General features: G+C 44.9%; 1 protein-coding gene across 1 annotated transcript in view; it reads left to right on the top strand.

Moving 5' to 3' along the window:
• xmas (RRM_XMAS2 and SAC3_GANP domain-containing protein xmas) overlaps nt 1-16,281 on the top strand; it is a gene marked incomplete in the record, with an annotated part of 165,655 nt that overhangs the window by 131,989 nt on the left and 17,385 nt on the right. Inside the window, 4 exon segments of the mRNA XM_084605353.1 lie at nt 1,635-1,787; nt 4,262-4,376; nt 6,803-6,983; nt 8,045-8,171. Of these exon segments, the coding sequence (XP_084461479.1) occupies nt 1,635-1,787; nt 4,262-4,376; nt 6,803-6,983; nt 8,045-8,171 (576 nt within the window).

Below are 16,281 nucleotides of genomic sequence, written 5' to 3'. Positions count from 1 at the left end.
TAGCTGTTTTTTCAGCCAGGTGGGCAATAGACTCTTAATTTTGTATAAAATACCGATAGATTTAGATATATCTGTACATACTTTATCAATGTGAGGTGACCAGTCTAAGTGCTCATGAAATATATCGCCAAGAAATGTGTGTTATGACACGTTCGATAACTTCACCGTGAAAGTGAATCACTGCTTCATTCTGATGTACTTGTTACGTGCTCTGAAAACAATGTACTTGGTTTTCTTTATATTTAATTCCAGTTTATTCGCATATAGTCATACAGACAAATTTTCCAACCATGTGTTGGCATCTACCTGCAGAGCATCCAGATCTTGTCCCCAAAAAAATAATTAGTGTCATCAGCATACAATATTTCTGGCGTAGATGTCACGTCAACTATATCGTTTATTTAAGGTAAAAATAACAGTGGCCCAAGAATAGATCCTTGCAGTACTCCATAATGTATTTGACCTGTACTTGATTTCGCATGGCTGATATCTGTGTACTGCTGCCATTTTGACAGGTAACTTCTTATTATTGTAAGTGTAAGAGTAAGAGTGACTCCTCTAATATCGTATTTTTATTAAATCTCTGCCGCTCATCCGTGCTCAGAGCTTTGAATTTAAAACAAGAAAATCAGTCTTTAAGTCTCTTTCACCTCATTCGTTTGCTTGACTAACACCACTTACACCGTTGGTGGCTAGACAGAATCACATCATGCCTGCTTGGCTTTCATTTGCTGCCTGCCGCATCCTTTTCCAGCGACAGCAGGGCATCAAAAGTGTTCTCTGCATATTGTGGGTTCCTCGAGCCCTGATGTTGGGGCTCACGAAACCCACAGAAGCAGCATGCGGAACCCATTTGAACGACATGGGTGCAACAAGGCAGGTGCACTGCTTTAAGGTGCTCAGCTCTCAACAAATGTTCATTGCTCCTTCAATATTCAGACTTTTCACCTCGTTAGAAATATTATTATGACTATTTTTGCAAAAGTTTTTAAGAATATATTTCTTCCTTCATTCTTATGAAGAGCTTGCAGAATAAACATGCGGTAGGAGGCTTGATCCACATTTGTCTTGTTTTGACTGGCATGCTACAGGTGTAGGCATTCATAGATTTTTTTTCCCTTTTGAGACACAAAGTTGTATTTTTCAAATTTTCCAGTGCATTTATCTTTATCTTAGACATGCCTAATTGAGAAAAAAAAAATTCATACAAGAGCAATTTTGTAAATCAAACAATGTTTTAACTTGCAGTATGACAAAACAAATGAGGTCTGCATAATATAAAAGCAAATGGGAAGAAATCTGCTTCACACAGCAGTATTCTACCTGAAAACTAAATGCGCCAATTGTTTGAGCATTTTCGCAGTATGCAGAACCAATATTGGATTGAAAAACTTTACTTATTGATGTTAGTGTTGGTTGTAAAATAAGCTCTTAGTGTTCATCATGCTGAATTTCAGCAGTGAAGTTTTTGGGGCCGCATAGAAAACAAGGCATAGAGGTGGATACAGATGTCTTAAAAATGCAAATTTGTTTGATCGTTTTTTGCAATCTCAAAGCTACATCCCCGCTGAAAAACAGCCAAGCTGTGGGCTTGGCTCTGATCATGAGGCTGACTCAGTGGTTCATGGTTTCAGCTGGAGGATGCAGTGCAGTGGTGCTCCCAAGCACGGGCGTCACCACCTCCGCTGAGGACCAGCCTGCTGAGGAGCTTTGTCAGGGCTGGCGTGTACCGGCTGGTCTTTGACACCATTGAGAGTGACCTGTCCAACCATGAGTCACGCTGGCAGGTGAGCTCCTATGCGGCCACTTCAGGATGGGTCTTCCTTCAAGGAAGATAGCCCCACTGACCACTCACTAGGCTGTTGAAGGCACACCTTTTCTTCTTCTCCACAGCTGTGAGCAGTGTTTTGAGGGACCTGACATTTTGTGATGTTTCAAAGGCTGCTTCAAGGTGGCCTGATCAAGAAATGTCAGTGCTGAACTGTGGTGCTTGCTTTTTTTCATACTGCATTTTTCATGTTAACGTGGTAACATTAAAGGCCCCTTTTTCTGAAAAGTCTGGTGCTGTCAGCATCCTGTGTTAAAAAATGATGCTCCCGACAGGTGGTAGAAGACACAGTCAGGCAACGAGTGATCAATGGGTTGTGTGACATCATACGACATCAATTACTCCTTTGAGATAAGAATCAAACCCCTTGGAACCCGAGTCAGGCACATTCATGTGGCTCAAGTTTCATGTCTGTGCCCCTGTTCTAGAGTAGTAGAGGCACAATTTAAGGGTTCTGTGGTGAAACGAATGCACACAAGGAAGGCTGCATACAGGAGCTAATGACACCCTCCCGCCGCATTACTGGATGCCCATTTTCTGTATTCTCAACTAGTTAACATTATCAACTGCAGGCCAAGACAATCGGCAGTCGTTATTCATTTCGATAACGCAATCTTCTTACTCTGCGATAGTGCCGTGTGACATGTTAGGCTTGCCAGAAGGGAAATAAAACAATGCAAAAAAGGCAGACAGGTGCAAAGAAATACTAACACATACCATCCTCTTTTCCCGGTGCTCATTTCCCCTGCAATATTCTTTTGTTCTGATGCATTGCCTGTATTTAGACATCCTACTTATGCTTGCATTAGTCTCTCAAGCGTAACCTGTGACTAGCAGGAATTGTTATGCTGCCTTACTATTTCAATGTTCAATTTTCAGTTGTGTAGAAATCATGTCTTCTGCACAGCATGCACCTTTTTTTTCTTGGCAACGTTCACACTGTGTACCCACACATTCAGTTCAGTTCAGTCGTGTCTGACTCTTCATGACACATAAACTATATCACGCCAAGATTTCCGGTCTCCCACTATTTTTTGAAAATCACATAGACTCATCTGCAATGGCTCGATTATGCCATCTAACCATCGCTTTGATTGCCTACCCCGTCTCCTGTTCCCATCATCAAGACAAACGAACAAAAATCCCTGTGCAGAAGCATGAGAAAGGCATTCACGTAGATCTGTTTATGGCCTCACGGCAGTGTGGCAGGAGGTCGCAGCATCGCCATGTGCATGGCCCGCGCCACTGTAAACTGCTTCCTGTGTGCACAATGTGACTAGCAGTCATGAGATTAGTGATGTGTAGGCCCCACCACCAGCTGCTTACAAACGCAACTGGTGATCACAACGTTGGCGATTTGGGGATCACGCACCACTGGAAACTCTTCTTGCTGTATAATGTGCGACTAACGATTGCAACATCAGTGATATGCGGGCCATGTGCTGCCGCAGACTGCTCGTGATCTATACAGTGCGGCTGGCGATGGTGTAGTCAACGATATGCAGGCAGCGCGTTGTGCTCAAAGCTGTGGTCATGGTTTGAATGCTCGTATGGTCGATAGTGGCATGCAGGACAGTGTTCGGATCATCAAAAATTCTACACATTGTACACAATACACCCCGGTCTGAGGATTTTATTGTAGCTATCGCCCAAAAATTTGCATATTTCGGATTTATACCACTCGGACTTTACTATATTTTCTTAGCTTCAATATTTTTCTTTTTCATCTGTTCCTTCTTTGTCTATTTGACACAAACATGTGAACCTCCTTTCCGTTTAATTATTTTACTTTATCATTTCTGCACATCACCTAAACGAATAAGCTATTGCTTTCTTTGCTTTCTTGATTAATTCAAACTTGTATCAAGCTAAAAGTCGCAAATGCAGGATTGTGTTAAGGAAACACGACTGTAGGTACTAATAGTATTCTTGTACAGCCTATAAACTATAGTCGTGCGAGGATGCATTAATCACCTTTCAGCGTACATTCCTGATGCTTGATGTAGCTGCATTTGCCGGTATGAAAAGTGCCGAAAATGAAAGCTTTCAGTAACGCCACCCTGGCTGAAAGCTTTCTGCTGAAGTGCCTCTTAGGGGCCAACAAAACAATGCAGAGGGCCAAATTTTGTTTTCGTTTAGCATATCTGTTGATTTGTTTCTGTGCCTGAGCTGAGCCCATGCGCCTGGTGGACCAGGCTGGGCCGGTCAAACTAGCTTGGGCTCAAGCGGGTCTGCTGCGCTCAGATCGGGTCTGGGCCAACAATTCTGCTCCGTGAGATGCTCTGAGCTGTATCATTTATGTGCTGCTGCTAAGACTGGGCTATCGCATGATGGTTAGACAGGTTAGAATTTGTAAGCTTTATTGCGATGGCTGTCTGTCCAGGAAGGATGTGTTGTTGTGTGGACTATAGCCAGTGTGTTGTGCCCTTGCAGCTGCCCAGTGACATTATCCAGCTGTACAATTGTGCCCTAGATCACCTGGCAGGCGTTGCCACCTCAGAGAGGCTCTCCCAGCTGACAGTGGTGGCACCGGAAATCGAGAACCCGAGTGAGTTGCTGCTCCCTTCTGGTTTTGTTCTCACGTGTGCCACTGCAACCATGAGCAGGCCATTGAGTATTCAGTTCTTAGTGTGCAACAAACACAGCTCATTACATGTTGGAGAAGGCGTGGCAGTATGCTGCTTGTTGGTTCACCTCAGGGAGAAGCAGCTCTGCCATCTTTCATGATTGGCAGCAGCATTTTCTGTCTTTACTGCTGTTTTCATTCTACATTGTCCTTCAATTCGTTAAGCAAAAATGCATGTACAGTCTAGCCCGGTTATAGCGAAGCCACTTTATAGTGAAATAGCGGTTATAACGAAGGAAGTTCAATTTCCCATTGTTATTTTTGCATTTTCAATACAATTTGGGTCCAGTTTTAAGGAAGTAAACAAGTGCGCATCAGCAGATATAGCGAAGTGATTTTGTACCAAATGAAAAATAATGTATCAAACGGGAGATTTTTACGCCTTCAGGCACAAATTTTTGTGCAAAAATAAGGACAAAATCTGGCTGACGGCCACATTCACAGCATTGTCTGCTCTCCTGCGAGGTGAAAGGTTGCTTCGCTGCATCGCTTGACTTTACATCTTTTGGTGCGGTTGCACGGGAGGTAAAAAAGTAAGAAAACAAAAGGCAAGTCTCGGTGACGCCACGGAACAGCGGTCAACTTAAGTGATGTCACGGAACAGCGGTCGACTTAGCCAATCGCGGTTATTGAATTTCTCTCTCTGGGGCTTCTCTCCTCTCGGTTCTGCACCCGGAAGAGGGGAGAGTCAGGGAGAAAGCATCGCAGGAGTGAGAGTGGGAGAGAGAAGTGAGAGCATTTCCTCCGCTTTCGTGGATCTTTGTATGCGCTTCTCTCGCTGATGCCATTACGCCTTCCTGCCTTGTTCCTTTTCTCACCTTTGATATCTCGTGACCCCTGACTTCACCTGGACAATTTTTAGACAACAGACCTACTCAGTTATCCCATTTCTCGAACCCAACCTTTCGATTTCTCGGCAATGTCGAGACTTGTGAGCCCCAGCACTTCATCAGGAAAGAGAAAAGCGTTGTCATTGAAGACAAAGCGCACCATTCTGGACGAAGTGCATCGAAACGTGAAGAAGAGTGATATCGCACGGAAGTATGAAACTGCACAGTCCACACACACTATGATAATCAAGAATGGCAGCAAGATTGACGCCATTCTCGATGACGTTGGCAGCGGGGATCGAAAGAGGTTCAAATGCGCCATGTACGCCGACGTAGAAGCTGCACTTTACAGGAGGTTCTTGAATGCCTGATCAAAGAACATCCCGCTCAGTGGACCGATCATGCTAGTGAAAGCTAAGGATTTGGGCTTCGCTCTCAGTCATGATGACTTCCAGTTGGGAAATGGAGCAGCAGCATGGACACGGCGCCTGCTGAGGATGAAGCTGTCGCTGTTGACATCGCTGCAGCAGCTGATGGTACCGCCACAACAGCCTGCTTAGAGCAGCTATGGAAGTCTGCTAAAGAGTTGAATCTTGTGCCTCCAGGTCTGTTCCACATGGGCTTCATTTCGGCCGACGACGAACTTGTTGCCACGCAGGACTTCACAATTGACGAAGTTGCCAGAAACGTCACGGAAGGGACGGATAGTGCCTCCTAGAGTGGCTGCGATGACGCTGGTTGCGCCCCTTCGCATGCAGCAGTTGACACACTACAGATGTACCTCGGGAGTTCAGAGCAGAACTTTGGTTCGCAGTTGGACGGTATGGAGGCCGCGATCCTGAAGACCGCACTTCCAAAACGTGCTCAGGGAAAGCTGGACCACTTCGTCCAGCAATGATAAAACAATTTACTCAAATTTGTCTCTTTTTTTTCATTCTCCAGATGCTACGAAATAGCAGATATAGCAAAGCAGTTTCCAATTCCTACTAACTTCATTTTAACAGGGCTAGACTGTAATGAAAACTTGGAAATAATGAAAAATAGCACTTTTTTCAGTTTCATTATATCCAGTTTTAACTGTGATTCATCTTTCAGGTTAACAACTTGAGAAAAGATAGAGAAGGAATCTCATGGGAAGGGCATTTATTGATAGCTGATTTTGTTGAATTCAGTGCCATTACTGGATATCTGAAGAAGTGGTTGAATTGAATCATATGACTGATTTTATCATGTCCAGAAAATAAATTTATACAATAAGGTTTTCTTTCCGTTGGGAGTTTAAAATATTTGATAATCAAGTATTCAAGGGCCAGATCCTAACTGGAGTCGTTAGTATATAGTTTTTTGAAATTCAATATTTAAACACCACTGCTCGACGCCCTGGCTTGCCTTTTGTCTTTGGCTATGCCTGCTAACATTTTGGTATGCACCATGAAACCAACTGTCAGGCAGCTCCCGTCACCACGATGTGCCTCGCAGTGCTTACCCCCACGCCATATGTTCTCTTCCTTGCGTCAGGGTTTAAGAGTGACTGGAATGAGTGTCACCACCTGGAGGCACTCCAGCAGAGGATCCTGTCCCTGCGATTCCCCGAGGTGCACGGTGACACCCGCCGGCTAGATGCTGTGCACGACTATGTCCTGCGGCTGTACAGTGAGCACACATGCCTTGCCTCCCAGAGGGCAAGTGCACTGGCCAGGTGAGCAGACATTCGGAGTAGGACATTGGCTGCAGCAGACACAAACAGTGCCACGAGAGGGGGCTAGCATGTCTTGTAGTCTGGAGAATAAACACAGGAAGGTGGTGGGCAGCATGACAAAGAGGATCGATGGTATGGATTGACAATGGAATGAAATTTGTTTGCTGGAAACTGCATCACTGGCAAAGCACGGTATGTTAAAGCATTAGAGCACACTGTACTTGGCTATGTGTACAACCCTCTCGCCATACCCGACTGCGCGGCTTGAATTGTGTTCGCGTCATGCGACCTCAGCCTCAATCTGTGACATCACAGCTGTGGTTTAGCTGTTGAAATCAAGACCAAAACTACTTAAGATAAAAGTTAAATTATAAATAACTTACTGGGTACATGTGAGTTCCAGTACAGTAAAGCCTTGTTACAAGAGACACTCGAGGGACCCGAAAAAAATGTCCCTTGTAACCAAAAATTCTTACCAACTCGTATGTGTGGCAGTCAAGATTCCTTTATCTAAATATCAGTGTCATGTTTTGTTGCAATATGTCAGAAACTGAGCCTCTTGACTGGGAAGTCAATGTCTTCGTTGTTTCAGCGACTGGCATCACACTCCTGTGGGACTGAAACACCATTCTGACTTTCTAGTCAAGAGGAGGTACTCCTTCTCATATTGCAAAGAACACAGATATGGAACAGAATTTAGCTAAGGGAATATAAACTGCCACACATACGAGTAGTATGAGTCAGCTGCATTGCATAAGCATATCTGGGTTGTGTCTCTTCTAAATAGTGAAGAATTTGCTCTAGGGACCTGCAAAAGTAGCCCTTAGTAACGAAGTGTCTCTTGTAACCATGTCTCTTGTATGCAATGTTGTTAACATGGCAAATATAGGAAAACCAACCAAACCATTTTCAAGTGTCTCCTGTAGCCATGTCTCTCATAACGAGATATTACTTTATTTCTTTAGGTGCCTCCACTTTCAGTGCAACATTGATGAAAGGGCACTTGTTGTGGAACCCTTTGTTTGAGTGTGTGTTACCCTTTTGTCCTGTGTCGCCACCAGGGTTTCCAGCATGCTAAAACTCAGAGGGGAGAGTGGGCCGCTTCTCTCATCTGCCACACCCTGGATGGATGTTTTGCAGGGATGCTTCTGCCACCTGCTCTTCAGCTCGAACTCTTTTAGGGATGAGGTACGCCCCACTCTCTCTCTCTCTCTCTCTGTCTGCTTTTTTTTTTTTTTTTTTTTTTTTTTACACCTTTAGCCCAATTAAACACTTCCCTCTTCTTCCCCTTGTGCTAATGCCCAAAAAATACTGGACAAGTCCAGGCCAGTGTGCTTCTTCACCCCCCCCTCCCCCTCCTCCACGTGGTATACAGGTAAACCTTGATACAGTCGAACGTTGCTATAACGAACATGGATATAGCTAATTATCGGATAAAACGAACTAAAATCAAAGCTTGCTTCGTCTATGTTTTATTTCTGTGAAAGTTCTTTCTGTTAAAGGAAATTAAAAAATTTTCGAAATTTGACGTTAGATCGGTTGTAACAAAGCAGTTTTTTTTTTTATTAAAACGGCAAAAAAATGCGTAAAGGAGGCGGAAAAACACATCAAAGCAATTTTTTAACCAATCAAATCGCCCACCGCAGAAGTGTGTTTAAATCGTTCGCGTGCCGCGTCATTTAGCGGCGGCAATAAAAACTACCACCAACGGCTTATAGCCCTATCGATTTCGAGATCATAGCCCTGCATGCACCTTGGAAGTCATGAACGACCATGCCCAGGCTCGGGCAGCGCCACTAAGTGTGTTTAAATCGCCCGGATGGATGGATGGATAAGGCTGAACCTATTGAATTGGGCGGCGCCGCCACAGGCCGCCTAGCCATAAATAGTAATATAGTTTGTACCTATTCTTGCCTTGATTTCAGCCACCAATCGGCTAACCTTCGTTTGGTTATTTCTTCTGCGCATTTGCGTGCCGCGTCATGTAGCGGCGGCGACAAAAACTAGCACCGATGAGCAATGGCCTCCGAGATCACCGCGCGTGCACGTGTGATCTCGGAGGTCACGAACGGCCACGGCCAATCTCGAGCGTCGTCGCTGCCACCGCAGCTCAAGTCCGACCATGCAGCGGCTGACAGGCATGTGACTGGCATGCCATCACCATTGCCTCGTCATGGCTTGAGCCCCTGCCGCGCTTCTGCCACTGGGACCCACCCGCACGCGCGCGCTACACTCCCATGAGTCCTTTGGCTCCGTCGCGCAAATTGTGCGCGGAGGCAAGTATTCATTTTTGCTCTCCAATACAGAACGAAAAGCGAGATTTCATGCTTTTGCCTAGCTTTTAATGAAAAAATTGCACGTTTTTGCACCTTTGTGTTGTCCATATGAATGCGCATTTTGTTTCGTTTTATTAGCAAACTTATTTACAGGAATTTGGGCATGCAATTTTATAATGAATATCGGATATAACAAACTATTTTCGCACCCCCGTACTACTTCGTTATAACGAGGTTCGACATAGCAAAATTAGTAAAATCTGCCGTTTACTTCGTTAAATTAAAATTTCACTACACAGTTGTCTCCTTGCACGCAGTCAACCCTCCTGAACATTTCACAGACCATTCAGAAAGAAAGCCTTGAACTGGTGTGGAATTGGGTGTTATGTGCGGGATGGGGATAGAGCGGGCATATACTTCTGGTTTCACCATCACTGCCTCCCACCTGAACTTCAAGTTCCTGATCACATCACCGAATCGACGCCGCTGTAGCCATGTGAAAACCAGGGAAATGCAGGCCAGCAGCAGTGGATCATGCTGGCTTTTTTGCCTCATTTTCTTCAATTCAGCGAATACGGTGCCCTCCATCACACCTGATGGACTAAAACCCATTTCGGGGTGATTGTCGCTTTCCAGCGCAAGCACGATTATGCTTATCTTTTGTTTGCTCGCACGCATAGCGCCTGAGTGGAAAGTGAAGTTGTCAGGTGGATGAGTGTGCCTACCCTTCCAGTGTTTTTGCCGAGCTTTATGGGCAAACATGATAATTGCAGTGCAGGCCCCTTCGGGTACATTCGGCACCCATTTCGGGCGAGACCACTACCGATTGCGGCATTTTGCTATTGCTGCGTCTGGTTTTGCTGGCTGGACGTTGCACAGACGCTCGTGCCACCTAGTGACTCCCCCAACATTGCATTTGCGCACTACACCCGTACTGCCCCAGATGGCCACCGCAACCACTGTCTTGCGGGTGGCGCACCTTCACACACGTGCTCGTGCTTTGGTGCTCTGCTCAACCTTTTGTGCTCATGGCAAAATTTTACCGCTGGTTAGTTTTGAGGTAGCAATGAAATTTTGCTACATTGAAAGTGCGAATAAAATTTACTTCTGTATTGAGGCTAATAATACATGTTGTTCTGTGGGCACGAAATTTTGAAAACTAAAAAACTTTGTTACATCTAGGTTTAACTGTAATCCGTTGACATTTGGTACGCTGTTTATTTTTTAACCTAGTGAGCTTCTTGGTAATTCGCACTCGAAGTGGACCAAATATTTGTTAAAATTGTGCAGGGCTCAAATGAAGAACTTTTTTTTTTTTACAATTGTACATTGTTTAAGGATGTGAAGCAACACACTGGCAATGAAGGGTGCTTTGTTGGAGGGCTCTGGGTTAATTGAGAACACCTGACACACACCTGACATTGCACAGCATGTGGGTGTCCTTGTATTCCACCACCAATAAAAAAAACTTAATTATTAACCAGAGTTTCATAGCTCTAAGTCAAATATAAGAAAAAGTGTCTTCGAGTAGCATCTCCCCTTAAAACACTACCATTATGGCGGGTAGGGAACCCAGGTCCTCAGTCTCAGTAGCGGAGCCACCACGACATAAGAAGTAGAGGTGCTAAGTTTTCATTGCGTCATCTCATTTTGGAATAATGTGCAGCACATTACTAAACTGAATGACCACCTGGATTGCTTGAGAGAACAGTGAATAATTTGTAATTAAATGTTTTCTTGTGCATTTCTGGTTTTTATTTTCTCTGCTAGATGATTTCACACAAGTTGAGGTCATGTGAGGCATACAAAAACCACAGTGTAGTTGCTGCTTTGTTCATTTTAATTCTCACTCATTCTTACGCAAGTTTGGCCAGAAGCTAAATTTCAGAAGGAAAAAAAAATTAATAAGCAACAATTCTAGTGTCATCTTTTCATGACTCACGTGATGAAAATCTGTTTGTGATGTCAGAAGTGTCCTTCGAAGGCTGAAAATAAAACCGAACTGTCTGAGAAAAAATTTTATATACAAACATTGTTTAGCTCGCAGGTGAATTCTGCGTCGAGACTCGCATACACTGATCCTTTTGCTCTATTTCCAAGAAAAAACACACATTTAGAATTCTGGTGTCTACTCCACTAAGTATGCTAGATGTGTGCAGGACCAAAGTATCAGTTTGGATAAACTGGCAGTTTTAACTGTTTCCCACTGCATGTGACAGAAGCTATGGGGGTTATTCTCTCAAGAATGCACCACGGCGGGGGGGGCTAGACGCCACAGTCGGCTTCTAGCCCCGACGCGCCAGCCCAGACACTGAGCTGTGACCCTCTACCCATGGTGTGAGAAGTCGCCACTGCGGCGGGTTCGGGCCAGAGGGGACAAAATCGAGTTATGTACTCGAACAGAGTTTATTGTGCTCAAGTTCACGACAAAGCACATCACTCAAATACAACTGCTATAGCGAGCAATAGTCCCGCTCGCGTACGGGGGTGAATTAAACCACCTAATGAGGAAGCACACGCAGGGAGGTGAGAGGAAGAGTCTGCTCACCTGTCAGCTTCGCGCTCACAGCCCGTTGCGGTAGGTGCGTACGGTGACTGGGCGATTCTCGGTGACGGCGGTGGTCTCCCCGGCGGAAATCACAAACCGCGCGGGTGCGCGCTCTGTGCCTCGGATCGGAGAGAGGTTTCTCGAGTAGGCCAGGAGGAGAGAGGGAAACCCGCGCGTTGTCGCTGCGAGAACCTGGAAGGCGGTGAGGGGTGGCCAGTGTGCCCTCTCTTCACGGTCCTCCCTGACAGCATGCGTAATCATGCGTGTTAATTACGCATGGTCGCTATAATGGGGGCCGGGGATTGTGAATCCCAACAGAGCTAAAGTGTACATGCTCAAGTGCCACCGTGAAAACTGACTATCATTGCTCCTGGTCAAAGGTGGCGGCAAGCACAAGGAGACTGAAGTGGTGCGGCATATGGTTGATGGTGGTTGTCATCCAAATGCAACATGGGCTGTGAGGGATGCCTCAGTGGAGGGCTCCAGTCTGTACTACCTGGAGTTCTTTGGTATGATGGAAGCAGCCCCATCAGAATGAGGCTGCTGCAGCCAGGATGGAACCCACGTCCTTGACCTCAGCAGTAGAGCACCTTACCACTAAGGCTTTGCGGCAAAACTAAGAAGTGGAGTCCTGCAGTACTGAAGGGGATGCGCTTTGTGGTAGACAAAAGGAGTGTGCACCTGAAAACATGCCAGGCGCATAATGACCATTTCATCAAAGTTGCCCCAAAACAGAGTTGCAGGGTAAACTAAGGTTGCATGCCTCAAATTTCCTGATAAAAGAGTAACAAGATCCGGAAGCAGCATTTTGCATGAAGTAGCTTTGCACAGTTTTTGCGGATCCTAGAAGAGGACAAATACACGATTGTTGCTACATGTTGATGGTAAGGTCGTCAGGGATTACATGTCAGAAAATGTTTTTTTTTACTCCTCTGAACCAAAGAAGCATCAGCCATAGTAGTTCCTCTGCACAGCCCTCCCTCCTTCCTCAAGAATCTAAAAATGTTTTCATGTGTACAAAATCATATAACAGTTAAGAATGTGAAATGCGACGTTGCCTTTTTTACATTCCCAAAGGCTCTTGGTTATTTTGCCTTGGGCTTTGCAGATTACAGTCGAACGCCTTTATAACGAAGCGCTTGGGACCTGTAAAATTCTTTATTATATAGGTCATTTCGTTGTATAGGTCGCGGACGATATCGCAAGCAATAGAGCAAGTTAAGCACGTTCAGAACAAAAAAGGTTTTATTTAACATGAAATAAAGAGTTACCTATTTAAAGGAGGTAATTTTCATCTGGGCACTGCGCCCGATCGAATGTATGACTTGAGCTGAACGTATCGCTTTGAGATTCACAGCATGCTCTACGGCAAAGCCCGGAAGTGACGCAAGGTACAGTTAACCTGTACAGTGTGCCTGTATCTTGTCCTTGTCTTTAGGGAATGCTGAGAGTGTCAATGCACTGATCCCATACTTTCTGTGACGTCTCTCTTTTTATGGCCACTGATGACAGCATAGGCAGTGCGCTACTGTTTTCCTTTTGATTTTCCTGCACTGAATGGGTAGAGCACGCTGCGTGTTTTATGCTTCAACGCAGCGGCGAAGCATGCTTTTTGTTGCCAGGCTATTCTGACGTCAGTTGACAAAATTTTCAGTAGTTATGCCCTCTGGGCCTTCTTTTTTTTTGTGTGTGTACAGTGAAACCTCGTTATCATCATCATCATCATCAGCCTGATTATACCCACTGCAGGGCGAAGGCCTCTCCCATATTTCTCCACTTAACCCGGTTCTGTGCTAGCTGCATCCACTTGACCCCTGCGAACTTCTTAATCTCATCCGCCCACCTAACTTTCTGCCGCCCCCTGCTACGCTTTCCTTCCCTTGGAATCCAGTTTGTTACCCTCAGCGACCATCGGTTATCCTCTTTTCGCCCTACATGTCCTGCCCATGTCCATTTCTTCTTCTTAATTTCCACTAGAATGTCAGTAACTTGAGTTATTTCTCTGACCCACTCTGCACGCTTTCTATCTCTTAATGTTACCCCTACCATTTTTCGTTCCATAGCCCTCTGGGTTGTCCTCAACTTAAGTAGAACTCTCTTGGTTAGCCTCCACGTTTCAGCCCCATAGGTGAGTACAGGCAAGATGCAACTGTTGTATACTTTCCTCTTGAGCGATACCGGTAAGCTGCTAGTCATAATCTGCAAGTGCTTGCCAAATGTGCACCATCCCAATCTTATTCTTCTTGTTATTTCCTTTTCATGGTCCGGATCTGCGGTTACTACCTGTCCTAGGTAGACATATTCGCCTACTACTTCCAGTATTTCGCTACCTAATGTAAACTGCTGTTCCTTCCCGAGGCTGTTGAACATTACCTTAGTCTTCTGCATATTGATTTTCAAGCCTACCTTTCTACTTTTTCTGTCTAGGTCATCAATCATTATTTGCAGTTCATCCCCCGAGTTGCTTAGCAAGGCAATGTCATCAGCAAATCGCAGATTACTGAGGTATTCTCCATCTACCCTTATCCCTAACTGCTCCCATTCCAAGTCTCTGAATACTTCCTCTAAACAAGCTGTGAATAGTACTGGGGAGATTGTGTCTCCTTGCCTAACACCTTTCTTTATGGGAATTTTGTTACTTTCTTTATGCAGAACTATGGTTGCTGTGCAGCCACTATATATATCTTCCAGCACTTTCACGTACGGCTCGTCTACCCCCTGATTTCGCAATGCCTGCATCACCGCCGAGGTTTCAACTGAGTCAAATGCTTTTTCGTAATCAATGAATGCTATGTATAAGGGCTGGTTATATTCCGAGCATTTTTCTATCACCTGGTTGATGGTATGGATATGATCGATAGTAGAGTACCGTTTCCGAAACCCTGCTTGATCCTTTGATTGATTGCAGTCTAAGGTTGTTCTGATTCTATTAGCGATTACCTTAGTAAATACCTTATACGTAACAGACAGTAAGCTGATTGGTCTGTAATTTTTAAGGTCCTTAGAGTCCCCTTTCTTGTGAATGAGGATAATGTTTGCATTCTTCCATGGTTCCGGTACCGTCGATGACACCAGGCACTGCGTATACAGGGTGGCCAGTTTTTCTAGCACGATATCCCCCCCGTCCTTCAGCAAATCTGTAGTTATCTGATCCTCTCCAGCTGATTTCCCCCTTTTCATAGTTTCTAATGCTTTCTTGACCTCGTCTTTCGTCACTGGTGGAACGTCTGACTGTTTTTCCCTACCGCCAATCTCATTACGGTCCTGACTACTTTGGCTGCTGTAGAGATCTGTATAGAACTCCTCGGCTACTTTTACTATCTTGTCCATATTAGTGATGACGTTGCCCGCCTTGTCCCTTATCGCATACATCTGGTTTTTGCCTATGCCCAATTTCTTCTTTACCGCTTTAAGGCTTCCCCCGTTCTTTACAGCATGCTCAATTTTCTCCATGTTATACTTCCTTATATCGGCCACCTTGCGCTTATTGATGAGCTTTGATATCTCGGCCAATTCGATCTGGTCTGTTGGATTGGAAGCTTTCATACTCTGGCGTTTCTTAATCAAATCTTTCGTCTCCTTAGACAGCTTACCGGTATCCTCTCTAACTATCCTACCGCCTACTTCTACCGCGCACTCAGTAATGATATCTCTGAAATTATTGTTCCTTGCCTCTAGGGTAATGTCGCCATCCTCAGTTAGAGCTGAATACCTATTCTGTAGCGAGATCCTGAACTCTTCTGCCCTCCCCCTCACCGCTAATTCGTTGATGGGTTTCTTTCTTACTAATCTGTTGCGTTCCTTCTTCAGATTTAGGCTAATTCGGGACCTCACCATCCTGTGGTCACTGCATCGCACTTTCCCGATTACCTCTACATCCTGCACAATGGCGGGGGTTGAACACATTATGAAGTCGATTTCATTTTTAGTCTCTCCGTTAGGACTTTTCCATGTCCATTTCCGGTTCTTCCGTTTGCTGAAGAAGGTATTCATGATTCGTAAGTTACTGCGCTCTGCAAACTCAACTAGTAACTCCCCCCTGCTATTCCTAGAACCAACGCCATAGTCACCTACTGCCTTGTCTCCTGCCTGTTTTTTCCCTACCTTGGCATTGAAGTCGCCCATTAGTACAGTATACTGCGTCTTTACTTTTCGCATTGCCGATTCTACATCTTCATAGAAGCTTTCAACTGCCTGGTCATCATAGCTACTTGTAGGTGCATAGGCCTGTACAACCTTCAGTTTATACCGCTTATTAAGCCTAATTACGATGCCTGCAACCCTCTCATTAATACTATAGAATTCATCTATATTACCCGCTATATACTTATTGACAAGGAAACCTACTCCGAGTTGTCGCCTCTCTGGTAAACCTCGATAACACAGTACATGCCCATCCTTCAGTACAGTATATGCCTCATTCGGCCTCCTAACCTCACTAAGCCCTATGACATCCCATTTCATGCCCTCTAGT

The sequence above is a fragment of the Amblyomma maculatum genome, chromosome 1 (genome assembly GCF_055883805.1).
Source record: "Amblyomma maculatum isolate TAMU_Amacu chromosome 1, ASM5588380v1, whole genome shotgun sequence".
Lineage (NCBI taxonomy): Eukaryota > Metazoa > Arthropoda > Arachnida > Ixodida > Ixodidae > Amblyomma > Amblyomma maculatum.
The sequence above is the reverse complement of the archived record's forward strand: the minus strand, read 5'-3'. Positions and strand labels throughout refer to the sequence as shown.